General features: G+C 41.5%; 2 protein-coding genes across 2 annotated transcripts; both read left to right on the top strand.

Moving 5' to 3' along the window:
* The first annotated feature begins 2,698 nt into the window (after positions 1 to 2,698).
* Positions 2,699 to 9,362, top strand: lman2lb (lectin, mannose-binding 2-like b). The gene is made up of 8 exons (XM_032578937.1): positions 2,699 to 2,931; positions 4,164 to 4,282; positions 4,489 to 4,606; positions 5,522 to 5,604; positions 6,600 to 6,761; positions 7,204 to 7,318; positions 7,990 to 8,106; positions 8,187 to 9,362. The coding sequence occupies exons 1-8, from the start codon at positions 2,733 to 2,735 to the stop codon at positions 8,327 to 8,329; spliced, it is 1,056 nt and encodes a 351-aa protein (XP_032434828.1). The 5' UTR covers positions 2,699 to 2,732; the 3' UTR covers positions 8,330 to 9,362.
* A 448-nt stretch (positions 9,363 to 9,810) lies between these two features.
* LOC116730002 (leukocyte surface antigen CD53-like) lies at positions 9,811 to 23,530 on the top strand. The gene is made up of 8 exons (XM_032578938.1): positions 9,811 to 13,557; positions 13,929 to 14,005; positions 15,388 to 15,576; positions 15,678 to 15,752; positions 17,527 to 17,637; positions 19,966 to 20,073; positions 21,273 to 21,356; positions 22,026 to 23,530. The coding sequence occupies exons 2-8, from the start codon at positions 13,943 to 13,945 to the stop codon at positions 22,092 to 22,094; spliced, it is 699 nt and encodes a 232-aa protein (XP_032434829.1). The 5' UTR covers positions 9,811 to 13,557; positions 13,929 to 13,942; the 3' UTR covers positions 22,095 to 23,530.
* The last annotated feature ends 27 nt before the right edge of the window (positions 23,531 to 23,557 follow it).

Genomic DNA, 23,557 nt, shown 5'->3' with positions numbered 1-23,557 from the left:
CATTAAGGTCTCCTCATTATTTAATCGTTCACCATCTCACCCAGCAGGGGTGTGTGTGTGTGTGTGTGTGTGTGTGTGTGGTGATGGAGGGTAGGGGCAGTCAGCGCCATGTTGGATTTAGCTCGTCATTCCACACTGTGTCAGGTTTACCTCATAAACGGTGCTATGGCTGCTTCTGACAGCCTCCACTTTTCAGATGGTTTAAAGCTGTCGGCTCACGTTTTGAAAAGCTGAACACAACATAAAACAAAACTAAAAGTTTGACATTGGATATCCTCAGCATTTCATACAAATGAATTAGCTTAGAGAGCCTTTTAAGAAGTATAAGTCAGATATTTCCACATGCTGTGTTGAAAGGAAACCTTTTTTTTAATCACTGCTTGTCATTAAAATAAGGTTAACCTTAACTGATTTAGGGGTGTTAGCACGGAGTGGACCCCCACCTATTTGTGAATTTTTCTGAAGAACGCGATTCCTCATTGTTACCAAAAAATTTGCCTATTCACAGTTGGGGGTTTTTTTGTTTTTATGTAGACCATATGTAAAATATTTCAAAGAAAATGCAGCTGGGGAAGCTGAAATACCAAAGTGCATTGCTACTTGACACGCTATTGGCTGCTAAGCATCCAATCCAGGAGTACCATTCATTTTCCTTTGTGCTGACTGGCTGTATCCCCAGGACCAGAGAACACAGCGAACATCTGGATCAACTGTGTTTCTATTTGAAAATGTCAAAGTAATGAAAGAATTTTTTAAATTACAATCACATTCAAAAATTTGCATTTATTAAAATCAATCCATCCATTATCTTAGACCCTTATCCAAGGTGGGGTTGTGAGGGCTGCTGGTGCCTATCTCCTAGGGTCAGCAGGTGAGAGGCAGGGTCACCCTGGACAGGTCACAATGCAGGGCATTTATTCAAATCCAGGTAAGATAAAAATCACAATATCATATGGAACATTTACCCTGATAAGATTTGTAAATGGGGGTGAAGCTAACATGACGTAGCTTTATTTCATGATATAGTTCCCTCAACAAAACCTGGTTGTTTTGATTCTTTCATGTACGTTTAAGTAATCCTTGAATCTCCCGTGCAATCCATTCGTTAACGCTTGCTCTTTCTCGCTCCACAATGCTTCTCCTCGCAGCTGCGGCCTTTAAATCAGCTTTTTATTCCTTCCCCACTCAGCTCCAGCAATTAGAAAACAAGCTCATCATAGTACCTACACCTCAGTCCACAGCTCCTATGAAGGGTGGTAAACGGCATAACAGAATAACGTTGTTGTGATGACTTGCTGAGGCCAAAGTGTCAGAAAAAAACAGAAGCTTCTTAAAGAGACAGAGGCCCAATTTCACAAAGTCAAACTGCAAAGTCACATTTATTGTAAGTCATCTTTGAAATAAACAGCATTATTATGTCAACTGAAGGTAACATAGTTACCTGACTGTGCTAAAAAATGGCACTATGTGCCTGGAAAATACATTATAGGCCCCCTTTAAAACTGCCTTCCTGTTTGGGACACATGGCTGCCCTGCTGACACCATGGAGTGTGTGGTGGTAAGAAATGATACCCGCCCCCCATTCCCCTGAGAAACATTCGCGCCCAATTGTTTACATTGTAACAGGTGTAGACAGTTTTAATAAAGATGAATGCTAAAGCTCATGGTGACCAACGGATATCAAAATATCTCTTGACCTTGCAAACATGGATTACAGTTGATGTCTGTCACAGCAGGAGGCGACTGTGCCCAGAAATGCCCTGCACGCCTATCTGCCCAGTAAGCCGGGCCACAGTTTCTGCCCCCCACTCAACCCAGAGCGGCATGTGTCCGTCTCTGCCGCGGATTATACCACACACACATGGTGGTGTGTGGGTGTCCGGAGAAGTGATAGACAGTGATGTTTCAGGTTTCAAGGTTCAGCTGGAATTCTCCAGCATTCCTGGTGCAAGAGAGTCATATATTCCCTGGAGACACAGATGGACAGGAAGCGCTAAGGACCCCAGGCCCCAGATTGATCATAAACACCTCATGTTTGTTCTCTTATTCCAGCTTTTGTCTTTTTGTATGTCTCCAAGGAGCTACTATGGTACTTCCCTGTGCTCCATTACTGTAATGATCCTGACAGAAATCTGGCACTTCCTATCATATGTCGATAGCAGGACTGGTCCATTAATTGAACCAACTACTTTACAAGACCCTTCAGGATAGTCTGGACCACGAACCCCATTCAGGAAGGAGCTGACTCCAAATTAATCCACTGATGACCAGGACACCATTATTACATAAAGTTCATAATGAAAAACCCCCCTTCTGCTTGCATATTGATCAGTGAGAGGCGCTGACGATGCACAAACATCTGGAGAGTTGTGTTTGTAGACTCCATCCTGGCCACCATATAATGAAAAAAAAACTTTTTTATTAAAGAGTGACTGGATAATCAGGATTTTTTTCCCCTCTTGGGGGCGCCACCGGCACTAAACTATCTGTTTTCTGTATTTCAGAATAATACATCTTCTGCAGGACTTAATACAAAAAAAATACTTTATAAACACACGTCTGGGATACATCCATAACCCATGGGCATGATAATATTTGCGAAACAGAGTCATGTTTTAAAAGACCCTGACCAACATGGCGGCGGCATTGACCCGTCATTTTAAATGAGTCCCAGCCACCAGCGCGCAGGCGCGAATAGAACCACGTGACCCATTTAAAGTGGGAGCGTAAAGATGGCAGCCAATGTCAGCGAATTAAACATGGCTCGACTAAGAAGTTCGGTGTTTTCAGTGCTCCAGTCGGACCTCCTCCGTCAGTCACTCTGCGTCCTGGTGGCTTTCTGCGTCCTGACGCAGCAGGCGCTGGCAGAGCAGCAGGAGTTTCTCGAGGACTTTCTGAAGCGGGAGTATTCTCTGGTGAAACCGTATCGAGGTGAGTTTACTGGCAGCGCTAGCGAACACGGCGGCTGACAGCTTGGAGCCGCTTCAAACTTATTAATATGAACCGACAGGAGCAACAAACTCAGCGTTGAGCTCCTTTGCTAACTAGCCTGTCGGCTCGCCATATTAGCTGCAGCGGATAATAATTAACTAAGAGGAACTTTGCTCTCCTTACTAAACGGCAGGGCTGGTATTAAATCTCAGCAGGCGGAAACCAGTAAAGTCAGTGCAGGTTTCACCGTCTCCACAGGCGGATGTAGACTGATTTGGTCTCACTGATCAGCGCTGTGGATGTTTCACTAAGAGGGTGTTAACATTAAACATTCAAGCTGAAGACCAATCAATTGACTCCATGTCGGAGTCAGATCATTTCACGTCGATTGGTTCTGATCGTCAAATACTGAAGTTTATTTTTTTCTGTTCTCCAAAAGAAATGAACATTGTACAATTCAATGTACTCTGTTTGAAGTGAAATCAGAACCAACTTCTGTTGTTTTAGCTCAGATAGGATGACCAAAATTATTTCTATTTGTAAACAACAGAAAACTTGGAAAATGTTTTTTTTTTTTTTTTTAGAGATTGTTATTTTTTGTGTTTAGCATAAATTTCAACAGGAAGGTTAACATGATTTGTTTGGCTTGTTAAAATGTAGCAAATATTAATTATTCCTAATGGCTCAGTTCCCTATTGACCTGTGTAACTGAAATTAAGGTTAACTTATGTTTCATTTTTTTAGACATGTTATTGAAATTGTTTTTTTTGTTTGTTTTTTTTTGTCAAATTAGTGTTTTGTTCCCTTACCAGTCAGGTGTATAAGGTGTGTGTGAGAGACATTTTGAAAACACAAAATTTTGTTCTATTTTTCCTGCCATAGAATATCGAATGTTATCACACTATTAATAACAGAAATAAATTATATTGCATACCGTTTCTTTTAGTTCATTATAATAGTTTTTTATCTCTAAAGTAACCTTCAAAAGTGCTTGAATTTTACTGTGGGTAAAGTGAAGGATGAACTCCTGTGGGTTTAGTAAAAATCAGATATTTGTTATATTTGTTAGGGATGAAAGGCGATGACCTTGGAACTGCCGTTCTCGTTCAAATTATCCTACTGTACAAACTTCTAAAAAATATTTGATATAACGCTTTTTAAAAAAAAAAGAAAAAAGAGCGAGAATTAAGGGTGCAGCTCCAGTTGAAAGGCGACCTTTCCTGTTTCTGCAGGACTGGGCTTCTCCAGCTCCTCCCAGTGGGATCTGATGGGAACGGCCATGGTGACACCTGACCATGTGAGGCTGACCCCAGACCAGCAGAGCAGACAGGGAGCGGTGTGGAGCCGGATCGTAAGTGTGCAGCTGCATCACATGCTTCCACGTTACCCAACCACTTCCTGCTTCATTCTGTCACAGCTGCTGACAAACCGTGCCACCACAATATGCTGCAACACATGTACTGTAGTTTCACTGCAGAAAACATTCCCCAGTATTGGTTTTGATGTGTATTGTAGGGTCATGTTCTCCTCTGTTGCTCTTCATTTTTTGTGGTGCAGCCGTTCGTCTTGAGGGATTGGGAACTTAGAGTTCACTTTAAAATCCATGGCATCGGAAAGAAAAACCTAAACGGAGATGGACTTGCCATCTGGCTTACCAGAGATCGCATGCAGAATGGTAAGTTGGCAACAACGACACAGATAAGTACTGAAGTCACTCCTTTGTTTCTATGCTCAGTACTTTGCAGACACAGTCAAAGCTGTAAGGCATAAAAAACTGACTGGATAAAGAAAATGTAATTCTAATTCAAAAATTCCTTATTGATCCCAAAAGAAAATTAAATTAAAGGAAATTAAATGGATGAAGGCAGAGGAGCTCATCAGTCCTCCTGAATGCTACATCTGTCTTATGTCTGTCCACCTCTGCTGGATGTTTCTTCCTGTTAAAGGAGAGTATTTTTCCTCTCCACTGTCGCCCCCTGCTGGTCCAGGAGCGGCGTATGCTGCAGGTCAATAACGTCATGCGATCTGATGGGTTTCCTTAGACCAGTGGTTCCCAAAATGTGGGGCATGTCCCCTAGGGGGTCGCCGTGCCATTGCAGTTGGAGAAAAGGGGGGGGGGAGGGGGGACGGATGAATGGAAAAAAAAAAAAACAGTTACACAAAAGTGTTTCACTGTAAAGATGGTTTGTAGTGTGTTTTGTTGCAACCTGAAGTGGTGAAATAAACTTCAGTGGAGTTTGAAAACAAAATATGTGTTTAGGTTTTGTCTGGTTGAACAATGTGTGTGCCTATTTGATATTTTGGGGGGGCGGGGATTTAATTGTATTTCATAGGGGGCCCAGAAAATATTTGGGAACCACTGCCTGAGTCAGAAACGTTTGAAACTTCTTTGACTAATAAACTGAGTCTGCTGTAGCTGGGGTCATTTAGAGTGCATGTCTGATTGAATTGAAATGGTTTTTTTGAAAATCGCCTCAAGAGGACATTTATTCTGAATTGGCTCTATAGAAATAAACTGAACTGAATTGGAATTTCTGTGTTCCTGTGTGTTCCTCCCTCACCACGCTCTGCTCCGCCTCGACGTCTCCAGGTCCCGTTTTTGGCAACATGAACCAGTTTGTTGGACTTGGACTATTTGTGGACACTTACCCAAACGCAGATAAGACCCACGATGTGAGTAAAACCTCTGACATCTCTCTCTATCCTGTTCTCAGCCTGATGTTTTCAGTTTAAATGATCAAGTCAGAATAATTGTTGTTATGGATGATTTCTTGTGGTTCTGGGATTCAATGTTTTGTTAATGATTATTAATGGTTTATTACTCATCTTAATTAGTTTAGGTTGTATCAGCTGGTAACTGTGGCAACAGCAGCCATCGAGTTTTTTTTTTTTTTCTTTAACCTCTTTAACAAACCAAAATGTAACCTTTTTGCTTGTATTGCTGTAGCTTCTGTGTTGTAAAACTAATGCTGCACATCAACTCAGTGAAAAACATAGTGGTGGCAGTATCATTCTGTGGGGATGCTTTTTCTCAGACAAGACAACAAATCTGCTCATTTGGTCAGAAGATGGATCTAGGGAACACAACAGAACTCTGACAGCAAACCAGAAGCTGCTGAAGTGTTGACTTCACTTTCCACCAGGAACACGCACTCATGTTAGAATGGCCTAGTCAAAGTCCAGTTTAGAATCTGTGAAAACACCTGAAGAAACAACTGTAGCTACAGTTAAAGGTGTTTCTGCAGCGTTTTGATTCAAGGAGCTGAATACCAGAGCACTCCACACTTTTTTTAGATTTGTTAAAAAATAAAAATAAAAAAGCTCACATGTCTTATTTCCGCTCTGCTTCTCATTCTTTTTAAGACGCTCTGTTTCAGATGTGTTTTGCTGAACATGCAGACAGGTGTAGGCGGAGCTTAGCATGCTAACCTGCCGCAGCGCAACGTCTCCCCGTCTCTGCTGGGGCTCAGGGGCGCTCTCTGTGAGTGAGGCGGCTCCAGCAGGGACCGGAAGTGAGTCGGCGTCTCTGCCGGACAGGAAACGTACCTGCTGCTCAGACACGACCCAGCAACATGGCCGCCTTCGCTCCGGGGTCCCGCGGCCGGCCGTGGGTGAGACGAGCTCCACTCTGAGGGAGAGTTTAACTCCGGTTGGCTCCTCTGTTGCAGAGGACCTTTCCGTACGTCTCGGTAATGCTGGGAAACGGAACCCTGACGTACGACCACGACCGTGACGGGCGGACCACCGAGCTCGGAGGATGCACGGCCATGACGCGCAATTCCATTTATGACACCTTCCTGCTGGTCAGATACTCAAAGAACAAGTTAACGGTATGGCAACGTTTTTTTATCTAGTGGGATGGGGGCGAAACTGCTCATCTGAACACCATGAAAGAGTTGATAAATGTTTAGAGCTGTTCTGTAGACGGGGGGGATTCAGCTACTAACTTTAAGTCGTATGAAATCTTACATAGTGGGGGGTTCAGCGTGCAGCTCGGGCCATTTTTGGCCCGTAAAATGATTTTAAGTGGCCTTCCACTGCAGTTCCTGAGAAACTAACTTGAAAAAATTAAAACTTAGTAGATGGTTGAGCAGGTAAAGCATAAAATTAATTCAGTGTTCCAAGGGTCTTGTCGCCCGTGACTTACTTTAACTTAAAATGTTTGGACGCCACCGATGTGAAACAAAATGACTTTGACTTTCCTCTGCTGTAAATCCATTAATAAACGCCGAGTGTATGAAACTGCTGGTGTGTTCCTCTGTGTGTCTGCAGCTCATGGTGGATGTGGACGGGAAACAGGAATGGAGAGACTGTGCTGAAGTCAGTGGGCTGAGGCTTCCCACTGGATACTACCTGGGTGCCTCCTCTGTTACTGGAGACTTGTCAGGTATCCAGCATTCAAACAGTCTATAGCAGGTTGTCCTAAGTGATTTTGTGCTGATTTTGTGTGGCGTCCAGCTGCAGTTTAAGAATGATACAAATTTATGTAAAATTATTGACACACAAAATCTTTAAGTGTTTTTGATCTGGCTTCTAGTGCAAATATCTTGGTATACTTTGAAATAAGAAAAATCTAGCAAGCAAGTCACTTTCCAGCAAGATATAGGAGCTTGTTTTAGGTCAACAAATCTTTAATATTGATTACGTAAAAGCAGTAGTTCTACTGGCAGATTTTTTTATTTCAATTATGACATATTTCCAAATGTTATCGCTTGGAGGAAAGTATAACTATTGATATCGAGACTTGGAGATGTAGAAACACGCACTGAGAACAGAACTTCTAAGATTTTTTATCTTATTTAAAAATCTATAGAAGACATTGCTATGTCCTATACTGTCACATGTAACATAAGTGTATATTGAAGAATAGCATAATTAGGTGGGGATTAAAAAACTGTAAACTTCTCATTCCTTTTCAGACAAGTACGGTAAATAAATCTTATGTTGTAAAACATAAGATTATGTTGTGTTTTTTTTTTTTTTTTGTTCAAAGTAGATGAAGTAAAGAAATCTTGCTAAGTCTCATGTTCTAATGTTGCCCACCGGCTTGTCCGACAGATAACCACGACGTCATCTCAATGAAAGTGTACCAGCTGACTGTAGAGAGGACTCCAGAGGAAGAGGAGGAAGAGGTGGTCACCGTCCCGCGGGTGGACGACATGTACCAGTTTCAAGGTAGAAACATTTCTATCAAGTGGCTGAAAGTGATCCTTCAAAGCTGAGGCTTCATGGTGGTTTCCTGTTGGGCTTCCCAGTGGACGTGGAGGAGGAGGGGATGAGTGGGCTGCAGCTGTTCTTCACCCTGCTGTTCTCCGTCCTGGGCCTGGCCGTGCTGGCCGTGGTGGGACTGGTGCTTTACGGCCGCTGGAAGGAAAACAAGCGCAAACGCTTCTACTGAGAGGCGCTGCTTCTCAGAACACAGGTCCTCGGTGCACATTAGATCAACTAGAGACCGCCATGCTGTGACTGGAACTGAGACTGACGACCTTCTGGGTCGAACGTGGAGAGAACACGAGCGGGATGGACAGATAAGTCAGGTGGATAGTGTTTTAATATCTTTTTTTTTTCTTTAAGTTCTCTGGAGGATGTGAAGGTCTCAGCAGGTTATCTGCTGAGTGAGACTCTGTCCTCACCAACAGGAGGCAACAAAAGAATCAAGTGTCCAGAATCAAATTGCTGTGTGGACTTCACTGACATCATGATACGGGAGCTAATGCTAAAGTTTAAGGCAGCGCACCACCAATCATCTTCCTGTGGGAAACACGGACAAATCTCTGGTAGGAAAGTAAAGCGGTGTAAATATAAGCACTGCTTTGCTGTTACACCAGGCAGGAAGTTTGACCCTAAACAAGTTCCGTTCTCAGCAGGACATTTATTGGGGACGCACCACCTCTACTTCCTGTCTAGCCATTGGTTTCTCAGTCAGTAGCTCTGAAAGTGAAAGTTTTGTAATAATGAGATGGTTCCAGCCGCCATCTTCAGCCTCCTGGAACAACTCATCTGGGTTTATCTAAATGGACATGCCAGCAAATGTTTACTTACTGCCTGTGTTTTTAATCAGACAGTATCTTTACATCCTCTGTTCTCACTGCCAGTTTCAACAGGAAAATCATTGGTGAAGCAAAGTCACGAAAAAAATCTGAACTATCTCTTTAAGTTCCTTTGTTCTGTTATGAGTGTAAATTTAGTTTTTATATCGGTGACATCACAAATCGAATTATCCAATCAGTGGACAGATTGACTCTGCCTCAGTGATCTAAATAAGTCTGTAAGCAGTGGCTGTCCTTTGATTGGACAAGTAGGTTTGGCATTAAGTCCAGGCTGTCCAATCAGTTTGAGGTGTGAAAACGTCAGAAGTATTCAGAGCGCAGGAGTTCCAGACAATGTGATTCCTGGGGGGAAAAAAAAAAGTTTTCTCAAGTTTCACTAAAGTTCCTCTGAAACTCCCCAGGGACATGAAGGGATTTCTTTTCTTTTTTTTTAACGATACCTAGCAAAAGTGTTAGTTTCCCTCACAAATTTTTGCGTTCTCTCGCAATAGTGCACGAATCAGTTCATGTTGAATCTTGAATACTGAACGTTTTTTTCTACTACAATATAAGGGTTTTGTAAGGTTCTTCCATGTATGTTAATATCTCATTTCTGAGATATCTCAACTTTTTTTTTTTTTTTTTACCCCTCCAGGGGGTCTTTTTTTTTGTGGGCTCTAGTGTCCCTTATATGATAGTAGGCTGACAGGAAACGGGGAAGGAGAGGGGGGAAGACATGCGGCAAATGTCGTCGGGTCCGGGAGTCGAACCCGCGACGGCCGCGTCGAGGACTGAAGGCCTCCAAATACGGGTCGCGCCAACCTCTATGCCACCACGGCACGCCCTATATCTCAACTTTTAAACCTTTTTCTTTAGGATACAAATGAAGATGGGCTTTCATTCAAAACAGAAACTTTCCTTAAGAAAGAAAAACTACATCCAAAGTATTTGACCTTTTTTAGAGTTATTTTCATGGTGTAATGAAGTCATCCTACATTATGTCTTGTTGGTGTTGGTAGTGTGGTTAATATAGGGCCGTTTTCATGTGCAGTCCCATCTCAAACACAAACAACCAGATTCTGCACCAATGAGTTAAGGATGTAGAAACAGGTTTTCACTGAGGCCCTTTTAACATGCATATTGCATGTTAAAATTTTAAATTGACATTTGTTATACCATATTTTCCAGACTATAGAGTGCACCTTACTATACGCCACACCTACAAATATTTTGACACACTGGAAGTGTACATATATAAGCCTCACCGGGCTATAAGCCGCTGGTATCTCCGCCGCTCTCGGTTTTTCACAAGGACGCAGCCCTGCGCCTCCAACAACAAACCATAGATTCGTTCACGTCGAGCTTACGTGCAGCCGCTCTGTTTCCCTCCCGTACTGCCAGATCGATAGCCCTCAACTTGAAAGAGGCATCTTTCTCTTTGTGTGGTTTCCATGATGAGGGGGTATGAGTTTGAAGAAATTTCTCCATCGTGCCTGCTGCTAGCATGTGCTTGTTCTAAATGAAAATTTGCTCTTTCTTCCTCTATTTCCAATGACTCATTTCCTGCTAAAGAGCCTGTGGCGGTTGAAAAACCTTTCACAGAAAAGCCTCACCGGGCTATAAGGCGCATGGTTCAAAACGTGGGGAAAAATTAGCGGCTTATAGTCCGAAAAATAGGGTAATTATGACTGCATACAAATTAGACCAGGGTGTATTTGCTCATTTATTGCGAGGGAATGCAATATCTTTGTGACTTAACGCACAGAACAAAATGTCCCCTAGCGGGTTCCGTAGGTTTCTCTTTAGTTCAGATATTTTTTGTCATTGCAGATCTCAACTCTTTTCCACACTGGCATCATATTCAGGAAACCGGCTGACTTTCCAGCTGCTGCCTATGAAAAAGTTGATGTACAAGCTAGTGACCTTATCGCTGCTAAGTAATGAGACCCATAAAAAAAAAAAAAAAGAAAAGTATATTTTTCACTGGTTCCCCGTGACGCACTGAAGCAGACACATCCACAGACGGGAACAGGTCCCGTCAGGTAACTGTTTGTTTGAGATTATCCACTCTCCTGTCCTCCAGTCCTTGTTTTGCTAATCCAACCAAACCAGCAGTCTTCATTTCAACCTGCAGAACGTAGCCGCCCGTTTAACTTTGACCTCCACTTCAATCTGAAATGTAGCTGCTATGACCAAACAGCCAAGCTGTGGATTGTTGCTGGAGTCTCGTTGAAGTGCCTCATTAGGACCAGTAAAGACGGTCCTGTCCGTCTGTAGCTTTAAGCCGTTGTTTCTAGACACAGGGGCGTCCAAAACTGTGGCCTGGGGACCATTTGCAGTTTCTAAATGATACAAATTTGACTTTGACTTTTTCTTCTTTTTTAAATTAGAAATAGAAAACTAATTGAAATGAAAAAATCAATTGGTGTATCCTACATTTTTAATTGACTCACAAATTAAAAAATTAAATTACCCCACAAAGTATTCATCTTTTCCTAACCAAACTTTCTGGACCACATCTACCCACTGACTGGTACACTAAAGCAGAGTTTGGTGCACCAAAAGCTGCTTTTAATTACACTATTAAAACTTGGCCAAATTTATCAAGTGTTTTAAAAAATAAACAGGGACCTCTATCATGTTTTTTTATTGCTGAGAATTGGCTAAATCTTTCTATCAGTTTCCTTCAACAAAGAAAACTTGAGAAACCCTTTTAAATGACCACATTCGTGTCGTACAACAAATCTGACTCTTATTTAATTTAAATATTTAGTGCTTAATTTATTCTTGAAAAAAATCTCAAAACTTGATTTTACTTTTAAAACCATTTTTATTTGATTTTTTTTGCCCTATGTTGCAAAATGTTTGGACGCCCCTGGTTTATGCGATTCGACAGAGACCTTTCTCTCTACTGTATCGTTTTGAAACCATTTTTTTCCTGTGAGGATTCAAGCAATGCCATTTATCACCCAACATGACTACAGTTCTGTCCACGAAACCCTCTTAGGAGGACCTGGGGATCCAGTGACTCTCCGTCCGTCAGATCGTCGTGTTTTCATTTTTTTTAATGCAGATACAAATTTTTTGCATCTTTGAGCCATTTACCTCAATCATTCATTTCAGTGTGAACCAATTAGTTCTGTAGTTTTAAATGTCAGTGAAGAAATCAATGCCGACACTGATCTTTCCATTAAAGTTTCTACTCTTCCCTTAATCCGGTCCCCCTTTTTGTTTGCTTCATGTTTCCATTGAAATCGTTCGTTTATTATTAGCTCACTCTTAAGCACAAAGAGAATCAAACTGAACCAAACCGGAGATGAGCAGGAAGTAAGAACGGGACGTATTGGTCCGGGGGCAAACCGACCTGCAGCCTCCGGGTCCTGATGAGCCTCCATCGTCGGAGAGGAAGCAGCAGGATGACTGCGGTACATCTGCACATCAGCAGTAGAGTGCTGGGCTTTAACTGGCTTTTTGGAATTGGCTGAAGACCTACTGTCCTTACTGCTTAGGTCAGGGGGGCCAAAGTGAGGCCCCAGGACCTATTGTGCCTCAACTCCACACCACAGAGTAAATGTGGGCAGATTGATCCAAAAATATTGAAAGTTTCTATACCAGGTCAGCATCGGATCCATGCGTTAGTTTAAGATTTCATTTTGGTTTTGTAGTTTCTCAACCTTAACTAAAATAAGATGTCTTGATCTGATGTGAAATAAAATTTGTATTACTTTATTTATTTAGGAAGAATGTCCGCACATTTGTTTTGATTTTCTATTGTGCTGAGCGTAAACGTATTTTCTACACACCTATCAACTTTGTTCAATTTCTTGCTTAGGTTTTAACAAAATATTAACATCATGTCTAAATGTCAGAAGTTTGATATATCAAACCGGAATTATAACAAGTATTGGTATCGGTATGGATATTGGCGAAACTTGCGCTGTTTTTATTTGGTGTGTGAACCAAAATACAAAACAGTTAATAGTTGAAATGACAGCAGATAATGCAAAAGGGAGAGGAGTGGGAGAATGCAACATACAGGACAACCTTTAGGAATGTTTATGATGAAGGAATGAGGGAACATGATGGAAAGTTCAAAAAAGTTGATTTTACGTAACACTGTCCCTTTAAATCCAGTGTTTTTCCGTTGTTATGCATGTACATGTACAAGCTGGAGGAGTCCAGATCAGGAAAAACTCTTGTTGCTCTAGAATCAGATTCTAGAGCAATGATCTGGTCTAGTTGCAGATCATTCATTCTGTTTACTTCAGACTGATCAGTGACCCCTGACCCCTAGCTTAACTCAGCATCTCTGAACACATCAACACACACACACAGCAACAGAAGCCTTCATTCAGCCCTGCTGGAGGTTAGCAGTGTAACTATGTGCTGCCCTCCCACCCTCCTTCCACCTCATTCTCTTTATTGTTGCTTCTGTAAATATTAGTTGATAAAACTCAGCCATCCCCCCCTCCCCTCCGCTCCTCCTGCTTTAACTCCTGCCGTTCCTGCCTGATCTCAGTTATTCTTTGGAATGCTGGGAACTTCAAATTAACTTCCCAGTCGCTTGGACATTACTGGATATTTCCCTGTAATTAAGGTAAGCTTTTTACATAAGTTTTCCTATGACTTCTGATTTACTATATTTTCAGTTATTATGAAAACTTAAGAACTGGCGGGCACGTTTCAAATAATCCCTGTGGGAAAAATCTTGATTACATTTTCAGGCTGCTGAGAATCAGGAAGCTGAAGCTAACTGAGTCTGAAACGTGTGACAAAAAGTTCATCTGGCGATAAGAGCAGATAATAATGATTAACACGGCCAACAAGGGGGTCCATTGTGGCTCATGGCTCAGTGTTGATATATCAAACAGCAGAGTCCTGTAAACACTTGGCTGAATGGGGCCACAGCTTCACCTTTACAGATCTTAAAGACAAGTGTGTGTGTGTTGTATTTTTTCCTCCTCACAGCTAGAAGAAGAAGGATGAATAGCTCCTGCGTTGGCTGTCTGAAAAGTCTGGTGGTGTCTCTCCACTTCCTCTGCTGGGTAAGGTGGTGAGGGCACCACACACACACACCCCCGCACACACACACGCCGGCTGGTTAGATCTGGTCGTCCTCTCTGTCACAGAGTGACACAGATACACACACACACACACACGTAAATTTGTATTTCTGACTATATTAGGATTGTCGTGTCCTTTTTTGCTTCAAAGATTATGACTTTGTAGTCCTAACATCGGTTGCTGTGCTGTGTGATCCTGTTGTCAAAAAGACAAGTGCTATGAAATATAAATAAGATGTTGGTGTTTTTCAGACTTAAAGTAATTCATGAAAAGATAAACTGATATCAGCAGCTTTAGTAAATAGTTATGTACAAAATATTAAGGAAAAAGAAATTAAATGCAAACTAAGGAAGTGAACTAGACTGTGGCTGAGCGCAGCTTTAATATATTTTATACACGTTTTGAAATGTAAGTAGCAAACTTTCCATCATTGTGTCATGAATCCATTAAAGTCTAACTCACTGAACTCCAAATCAGTATTAAAGTATTTTCTTCTCATGTTTCTTAGCGTTTAATAATGCAGATTTCTAGTTTTCTTTTTCTATGCATACTTAATTAGTTTAGTTATTTTCCTTATCTTGGGCACCAACTTCTGAGTTATTCATTAAATAAATGCTTACAAATCTGAAATTAATTGAATAAAAATATCTCATAATTATGTCACCAGAGGGACCAGTTTACTTCTCAACCACATCATTTATCCATCCATCCATTTTCTTGCACCCTTGTCCCTAGTGGGGTCGGGAGGTGCTGGTGCCTATCTCCAGCTAACCCATATAATTTATATATTTTTAAAAATAGTTTATATGAAACATTAAGGAATGTTTATCATCTACTGCAAAAATGAATGTATGAACACGTGCAAGTTTTGGAACGTATCCCAGTTCCAATTATTACCAACTTGTTTTGTTGTTAATAGTTGACGTAGATCACGTTATCGACCAAATCTGAATTTTCATCGGCAGCTCCGCCTGGCGACCCGGAGCGACATTCCAACGTGTTGCAGGCATCATTAAATGGATAATATGAAGCTCATCCGTTTGAACACTGAACATCTTCTCTTTGTAGTGAATTCCACTGAGCAGGGATTTGCAAACCGTTATATTCTGGGTTTATTTATGTTTTTTTTCCCCCAACGTCCCAACTTCATTGGAATTAAGGTTGGAGATGAAAATCCAGGTCTGTGTTGTGTAGCCTGTCCAGGACTCTGCATGCTTGTTTTGTGCATCTTCTATTAAGTGGAGAGGTTGTCTTTGCTGGTGTCCATAAAGGTTGTTAGACAGATTGAGGCCCAGTCTCACGCAGCTGAACTTCCGACTCTCATAATCTGAGCTTTGCCTCGTCTCTCTTGCCTCCCGTGGAGCTGTGTGGAGCCTTCGTGGTGGCGTTCGGGGAATTCCAGACGACGCACTCCAAGTTCGCCTCTCTGGTCACCACCTTCTGGCCCATCTACCCGGCCAACGCGCTCGTGGTGACCGGTGCCATCGTCACCTGCGTCTGTTACCTGGGAGTGCTGGGAGGCATGAGGGAGAACCGCTGCATGCTCGTCACTGTGAGTGGGAGGAGACGTGGCGTTTACTGTCTGAGTGGGCTGAATTCACTGAATGGCCAAATGAGACGCTTCAAAAAACGACCTGACTTTCTGTGTCTCAGTTTTATGCTCTACTGTTCGTCCTGATGCTGGTGGAGCTGGCCATGGCCTGTGTGTTCTTCGTCTACAACAGAGAGGTGGGAGACTCCTGGTACTCATATGTCTGGTAGGGAATCTGCTCTGATGTCTTTTCTGATCAAGTGTGCTGAAACAGCCTTAAGATTACTGTCGCGACCAAAACTATACATTTTTTGTGATCTAAAACAAATGTTATGATTTGTAAACTTGAATACTTTTGCTTTTATGATCATCCCCATCTCCTTTAGGTTGGTGCACAGATCAGATGTGCATGGATTTAACGAAAAGGCTGGAGTCGCATCAAAATATTCATTGACTGCCACCCATTGCCATTGTGGACAGTTTTGAGACTGATGGGAATATAGTTTTTGCCAATTTTGCAGCTCTAATGTCATGTAAGATTGACTTGTTTGAGCTTCGCATGACGTTATTTTATTCCCTCGTCAGAAACTTGGGAGTGTTGCTCTGATTCTTTCATGCATGTTTGAGAAATCCACCGTTTTCCTCCTTTAAAAAAAAAAACTAAAACAATCAGACTCGGTTTCATACAAGACAAATAATGTGTCATTGACATTACAACGGCGGGTCAGTCCACAGTGGGTTTCCTGTAATAGACACTCCTTTGACACACTTCATTATCATTATCATTGCGATTGACTGAGAAATGCCTGGAGAGAATTCTGCTCTCCGTGTATCTAAGTGTGTGTGTGTGTGTGTCCAGGGGTTGTTTGTGCTCCAGCTGAGTGTGTTATCGGTGCCGGCTTAGACAGTGATTACCACATCAGAGGCTGACCCAGTCATCCTGTCCTGACCTGTAGAATCTTCCACATACGTATTCATAGCAACAGGAATAAAAAAAATTTTTTTTTTACCCCTCAACGCAACAACCTGATGACTTGAGTCGATCTCCATGAAGTTCTATGGAGACGATGCAATAAATGGTTGATTTGGATCCAGTCTCACTAGCAGCTCCGTACCTGCCTGTGAAGAGGCCGACAAGATAGGAAGGAATTTAAGTACTGCTCCCTGAAAATGAGCAACACTGACCGGACTTCAGTCATAAGATCAGACGGCGTGACAGACTCCAGCTGATGTCACTCCATCTCTGTCAATCTCATTAGCAGACTGGTTGCAATAAGAGGTTTGCATTTGTTCAAAATCAATGTTTTTATTTTTTTTAAAAACCCCCCAAAAAACACAATCTCATCAAAATGTGCAGGAAACCAAGGTGAAGAATATTGCAGCTGTGGTTGACCTGGAGCTGAAACCAGCCTGGGTTCTTCAGCAGGACCATGATCCAAAACACAGTAGCAAGTGCACCTAAAGAAAAACAAGATGAAGACTTTGAAGTGGCCTAGTCAAAGTTCTGACCTGAATCCTATTTAAATGCAGTGATATGACCTTAAAAGAAGGCTGTTGATGCTGGAAAGCCCTCCAGTGCAGCTGAATTACAACAATTCTACAAAGACTAGCGACCAGAACCGGTCAGGGTTACACGCTACAAAGACAATGGTCAGCACTAGTAACACCCGGCTAGTCTTACTGCATACATTGAATTTAGTTGCTAAGGAAAGTGATGGGAACTTGAGACACATTTTGTTTATTATTGCAGAAACTTTTGGAAATCACTCAAGAAATTGTGACTTTGTGCCTCAACCCTTTCGAAAGGTGCCCTGGGCAACTGCCCATATCAAAACCACCACTGCATGCACATTTCCCCCCCAAAAAATGGTTGTCCATCACTGTGACCACAGACGCAAGTGAAGACTCCCTTCACCTTTCCTACATGCAGCATGTTGTCCTGACTGCCATGTTGGCCTTTGTCTTGAACAGATCGACACATACTTTGAGAAGGACCTGACCCGCAGCTTGGACGTCTACATGGAGTCCGGCCCAGAGGGGAACAAAACCATTAAGAAGGATTTTGATGCCGTCCAGTACCTGGTAAATGATAAGCCACTCATTTTAATGTCTCTGTTTATAAAAATACATATCTGGAAGGTCCGACTGCAACGGCGTTCCTTGACGCTGCATCGGTTGTCACAAATTTTGATTAAGTGACAGTAATAGACCCTTAACAACCATTTTATGGAGTGCACCGTTTTAGCACATTGATTAAAAAGCTGTACTAAAAAGGTTTCTTTATCCCTGTAATAACACCCGGTTCAGTTTAATTCAATCTTATTAATATAGAGCCAGTGAACAACAGGTTGCCTCAAGGCATTTTACAAAAGAAAAAAGAAAAAAAAACCCAAAGTCAATTCAGTCGAACTCTCCTCCATTCCAAGCTGATCCTAATGAGAAAACAATGCAGTCAAGTTCAGTTTATTAATGAAATTGTTAATAAAATAAAATCAAATCAAACATTCAATCCAGAAAATGGACTTTGGTGGGTTATGACGAAATAAATGTGATTTTTGTGTGATGCTAAAATGTGAAAGCAGTAATGTAGTCGTCGGGTGCTTTGGTACGTAATATAGAATGAACGTCCATAATTCACTCATCGTATATATACACTGCCTGGCCAAAAAAAAAGTCGCCACCAAAAAATGGTCACACTCTAATATTTTGTTGGACCGCCTTTAGCTTTGATTACAGCCCGCATTCGCTGTGGCATTGTTTCAATAAGCTTCTGCAGTGTCACAAGATTTATTTCCATCCAGTGTTGTATTAATCTTTCACCAAGATCTTGTATTGATGATGGGAGAGTCTGACCACTGCACAAAGCCTTCTCCAGCACATCCCAAAGATTCTCAATGGGGTTAAGGTCTGGACTCTGTGGTGGCCAATCCATGTGTGAAAAAGATGTCTCATGCTCCCTGAACCACTCTTTCACAATGTGAGCCCCATGAATCCTGGCATTGTCATCTTGGAATATGCCTGTTCCATTTGGGAAGACAAAATCCATTGATGGAATAACCTGGTCATTCAGTATATTCAGGTAGTCAGCTGACCTCATTCTTTGGGCACACAATGTTGCTGAACCTAGACCTGACCAACTGCAGCAACCCCAGATCATAGCACTGCCCCCACAGGCTTGTACAGTAGGCACTAGGCATGATGGGTGCATCACTTCACCTGCCTCTCTTCTTACCCTGATGCGCCCATCACTCTGGAACAGGGTAAATCTGGACTCATCAGACCACATGACCCTCTTCCATTCCTCCAGAGTCCAATCTTTATGCTCCTTAGCAAACTGAAGCCTTTTTTTCTGGTTAGCCTTACTGATTAGAGGTTTTCTTACGGCTACACAGCTGTTCAATCCCAACCCCTTGAGTTCCCTTCGCATTGTGCGTGTGGAAATGCTTTTGCGTTCACAATTAAACATACTCCTGAGTTCTGCTGTTGTTTTTCTTCGAGTTTATTTGACCAAACGTTTAAGTATTCGCCGATCACAATCATTCAGGATTTTTTTCCGACCACATTTCTTCCTGGAAGACGATGGTTCCCCACCATCCTTCCAGTTTTTAATGATGCGTTGGACAGTTCTTAACCCAATTCTAGTGGTTTCTGCAATCTCCTTAGATGTTTTCTCTGCTTGATGCATGCCAATGATTTGACCCTTCTTAAACAGACTAACGTCTTTTCCACGACCACAGGATGTGTCTTTTGCCATGGTTGTTTAAGAAATGAGGAGTTACTCATTGCATCAGCTGGGGTTAAATAACTAGTTGCCAGCTGAAAGATAATCGCCTATGCAGTACTTATCCAATAGGAGGCTTGTACCTATTTGCTTAGTTAAATCCAGGTGGCGACTTTTTTTTTGGCCAGGCAGTGTATTTTAGATCAATTGAAATTTTCTTTTAAATATTCTACGTCTTTATATAAAAAAAGGAGAAATCAGAAATCTGTCTCCGGCTAAAGTTAAATTCTGGTAAATTCTAGCAATGCTTTTCTGAAACTCATCACCAAAGAAATTGCATGGCTGCAGTTATGGTGAAAGTCCACCTTCTGTCAATTTTAGAGATTAATTGATACGTTTTCTGGCCTTCGCCAACTTCTAAAAATGTTTTCAACTTTATCTCATGACTGCGTAATCGCACAGAACAACGTCCCTGAACAGCTCACCTTTCTGTGTGCTATAAAATGAAGAGACCTGAGAAACACTTGATGTATGAAAACCAGAAAGAACCCAGAGGTATTGAGGGGGGCCAACTTTCTTTTTTTCTTTCTTTCTTTTTTTTAAAACTTTGACTGAATGTTTAAAGGCAGTTTAAAGGCAGCAGCTTCTACTGTGGTTCCCGTGGCGACATTAACTCCTCCTCTCTCCAGTTTAAGTGCTGTGGAGTTCACGGCCCAGATGACTGGAAGGGGAAAGCGCCGCTGTCCTGCTGCACCAAGGATCCCTGCAACATTGCTGACCAGCCCAACTGGCAGGAGGTGATTCACGGCATGACTCACTAACATGAGCGGGAAGTGGGTCAGGAGATCAGTCTGAAATGTCTTCATTACGTCTCATGAAGACATTCTGCAGAGAGTTTTGCTGAACATACATTTGAGACGAGGACAATACTAGCGAGGCCCAGCTCCAGTTTACCACTGTTTGTTTCTTTTAAAACATTTTAAAGATTGTTATTTAACAAAGCAATTGGAGAAACCAAGCAGGGTAGGAAAAACATGAGAGTAGTCAAAAAAAAAGAAACCACACTGCTATTATGCATAATGCACAACGGCTAAAAAAGTGTACACACTGTTTAATTTTTTTTTTTTTTTTTTACAAACAGAGACAGATGATTCACTGTGACGAGCAAAAAGAGAAGAAGAAAATACAAATGCACAAAATCATTTTCAAATGTTTATTTGCCAAACATTTTCGTCTCTTTTTTTTTCCCCCCCCGTTTCATCATCAGGTTTTGCTCTGTGTTGGTTTTTCCACACAGACCACAATAAACTCCTCTGACGTTTGTGGATGAAATGAGACGAAGGGAAAAGTTCAGGAGGTCTTTATGCTTTTTGTAAAGCAGCGTAGGTTGTCACTAAGCAGATGTATTGCAAACAACAGGCGCATGTATATGGGTGAGGGTAGTTCTGATTGACAGAGGAAGGGTTGGGGTATGTTGGTCCAAATGTGCTCAATAAAGAGCTGCCAGGCAGGAGGGAATGGATAATTAGTTTAAAGCTGCTTTTTGTATTTGGTCCAATTTTTTTTTTTTTTTTTTTTCTGTATCTATGATGTGAAAAATGTGTTTATCATCTAAAACTCTTTAGCATTTTAACTCAAATCAAAAACACAAAAGTCTGCAACCTTTCAGTTCTGTATTTGCATGTGAACGTAGCAGGATGAAAGTCACAGCAGAAGTAAATAAAAGCAAGTGAGCTGCAGTGTTCGAATCAGGAACTGTGTTCACTAAAGTATCCCTGCAGACAAAACTGGAGGAAAAAGAAAAAAAAAAAAGAGAAACCTTGAAACCTGTAGGAGCTTAAAACCTGATCCTAAGATCATATAGGAAAAAAAAACACAACAACTTTGTTTGGTGTGTCTAGTGACTTTGTGTAGCTTTCAGAGGCAGCTCCCTCCGTGTCACTGGTAAAGCTGCAGGTCTGCAGGAATAAAGCCTCCTGTGTGCTTGGACCTGCAGGGCTGCCTGGTGAAACTCAGGAACTGGTTTGCTACAAACTACCTCAGCACTGCGTCAGGAGTGGTCGCCATGTTCATGATTCAGGTACGGTTCATTCAGCGTTCCCGTTTCCATAATCATGCGTTGGCTTTATGAATGCACATAGAAGCGTATTGATGCCAGTGTCCAGGTCACTGGTCCTGTTTGTAACCGTGAAAACCACATGGACTAATCAAAATATACGCATCCCTGTCGGATGCCTTGAATGTAGCAATTATAGCTTGTTTGAAGGGGGTTGTTATGCTAACCCAATATGTGCAGGGTGTGTTTTTCTCAGTTTAATCAAAGGAAAAGCAAACAAGCAATCCCAACTGTCCACATGCAACCTGCAATGTGCAGAAACTCTACAACAGCCCTTACCATATCTATGAGGAAATGCAACTTTCTATTTCTGAGCCTCCACTCAATCTTAGCTAACTTCAGTCACCAGGTGTCTAAAGTAACCATGAGGTCAGAGAATTCCTTGTTTATGGCACCAAAGTTATGATGAACATCACAAAGACACACCCAGGTGTTGAGTTAGAAAATCCTGTTTGCTGACCTTGGTTGTCGTCTTTTGCTGTTGCTAGAAAGAAAGCGCACCTTGTATTAATTGTACAGTCTAGCTAAATGAATTTCTAGAAATTGCTGTCTAGTTTTCACCTCATGCTTTGAAATGATGCGAGCCGTGATTGGGTGCAGCTTCATCAGCGTCCTCGTCGTCTTTGTTTCCAGTTCGTGTGCCTGAGCGTCACCGTCCCTCTGTTCTGCCACTTCAGGCGAAGAGGACTGGGCTACAAGTGAGAAAACACTCCGTGGACCAACTTAGGACATCGTTCACACCAACAAGGTCATCTGGAGTCTATTAAAGTGCTGCCTGTCACCCAGAAGAATAACACACGGGAGGGATGGTAGTGTACAGTAGTTCTAATTATTGGTTTTGAGTTTCCAGTATGGTCCATATTCCAAATGTCATCACTTTGCTGATTTAAAAAGCTCCTCTGAAATGTAGCACCTCTAAATGCTGAAGCACAAAATGAATATGCATGAATATGCTGTCTCTCTGCAACAGAGACTTTGCTAAGGCGACTTTGAATCTAGAATTTTCTAATCAGTTCTCACCAAGTAAATGCTTAATATACTTTATATATTAAGCATTTACTTGGTATTAAGCTTTTCAGAGGCCATAGGCAAATCCTGATTAGAGTCAACATGATTAAATCCAAACTGAACAAAATTACCTATGGAGTTCCCCAAGGATCCATCCTGGGGCCGCTTCTCGTCAATATCTATATGCTTCCATTAATTCAAATTGTACGAAATAATAAGACAGAATACCACAATTATGCCGATGACACACAGCTATACATCAGTCTTTCACCAGGAGATTACAGTCAGGTTCAAATACTCACTAAATGTTTTGAGCAGATTAATGTGTGGATGGGCCAAAATTTTCTCCAACTAAATAAAAACAAAACTGAAATATTAGTGTTTGGACCAAACGAGCATAGATTAAATATAATCACCCACCTTCAGTCTGTTGGTTTAAAATGCTCTGACAAAGCCAAGAATCTGGGGGTGATCATGGATGCTGAACTTTAATAACCACATCAAATTTATCATAAAAACATCATAATACCATCTACAAAATATTGCTAAAATTACACGACTCATGTCCCCACAAGACTCTGAAAAATTAGTTCATGCCTTTGTTTTTAGTAGTCTCGATAACTGCAATGGCATTTTTACTGGATTATCAAAAAAAAGCAATAAGAGAGCTCCAGCTTATCCAGAATGCTGCTGCAAGAGTCCTAACTAAAACAAAAAGAGATCAGCACATCAGTCCAGTTCTAAGATCCCTGCACTGGCTACCTGTTGCTCGAAGAATAGAATTTAAAATCTCCTTAATGGTTTACAAAGCACTTCATAATAGAAACCCAGACTACATTTCTGATCTTCTTCAACCCTGTATACCACTCAGACCTTTAAGATCATCAGAATCAAACCTACTAACTATTCTGAGAATCAGAACTAAACAGCTTTGAGTTTTTATGCTCCAACACTCTGGAATAATCTTCCTGCTCTCTGTAAGGCTGCCCCCACCGTGAGTTTATTTAAATCAAGGTTAAAAACCTTCTTATTAGACATTGCCTACTCTTAAATTTTGTTTAATTTTTTTATTCTATTCATTTCTTATATTCAAAATTGTAATGTTTATTTTGTTTATTTCTAATCTGCTTGATTTTTTTTTTTCTTCTGTTTTTAAT

The sequence above is a fragment of the Xiphophorus hellerii genome, chromosome 12, assembly GCF_003331165.1.
Source record: "Xiphophorus hellerii strain 12219 chromosome 12, Xiphophorus_hellerii-4.1, whole genome shotgun sequence".
Classification (NCBI taxonomy): Eukaryota; Metazoa; Chordata; class Actinopteri; order Cyprinodontiformes; family Poeciliidae; genus Xiphophorus; species Xiphophorus hellerii.
The sequence above is the reverse complement of the archived record's forward strand: the minus strand, read 5'-3'. Positions and strand labels throughout refer to the sequence as shown.

Bases quoted from the DNA above. Each gene is read 5' to 3' on its own strand.
- lman2lb (XM_032578937.1), top strand. From the start codon at position 2,733: ATGGCAGCCAATGTCAGCGAATTAAACATGGCTCGACTAAGAAGTTCG. The intron at 2,932-4,163 runs GTGAGTTTACTG...CTGTTTCTGCAG, and splicing joins TCTGGTGAAACCGTATCGAG to GACTGGGCTTCTCCAGCTCC. The intron at 6,762-7,203 runs GTATGGCAACGT...GTGTGTCTGCAG, and splicing joins ACTCAAAGAACAAGTTAACG to CTCATGGTGGATGTGGACGG.
- LOC116730002 (XM_032578938.1), top strand. From the start codon at position 13,943: ATGAATAGCTCCTGCGTTGGCTGTCTGAAAAGTCTGGTGGTGTCTCTC. The intron at 14,006-15,387 runs GTAAGGTGGTGA...CCTCCCGTGGAG, and splicing joins CTCTCCACTTCCTCTGCTGG to CTGTGTGGAGCCTTCGTGGT. The intron at 17,638-19,965 runs GTAAATGATAAG...TCCTCTCTCCAG, and splicing joins TTGATGCCGTCCAGTACCTG to TTTAAGTGCTGTGGAGTTCA.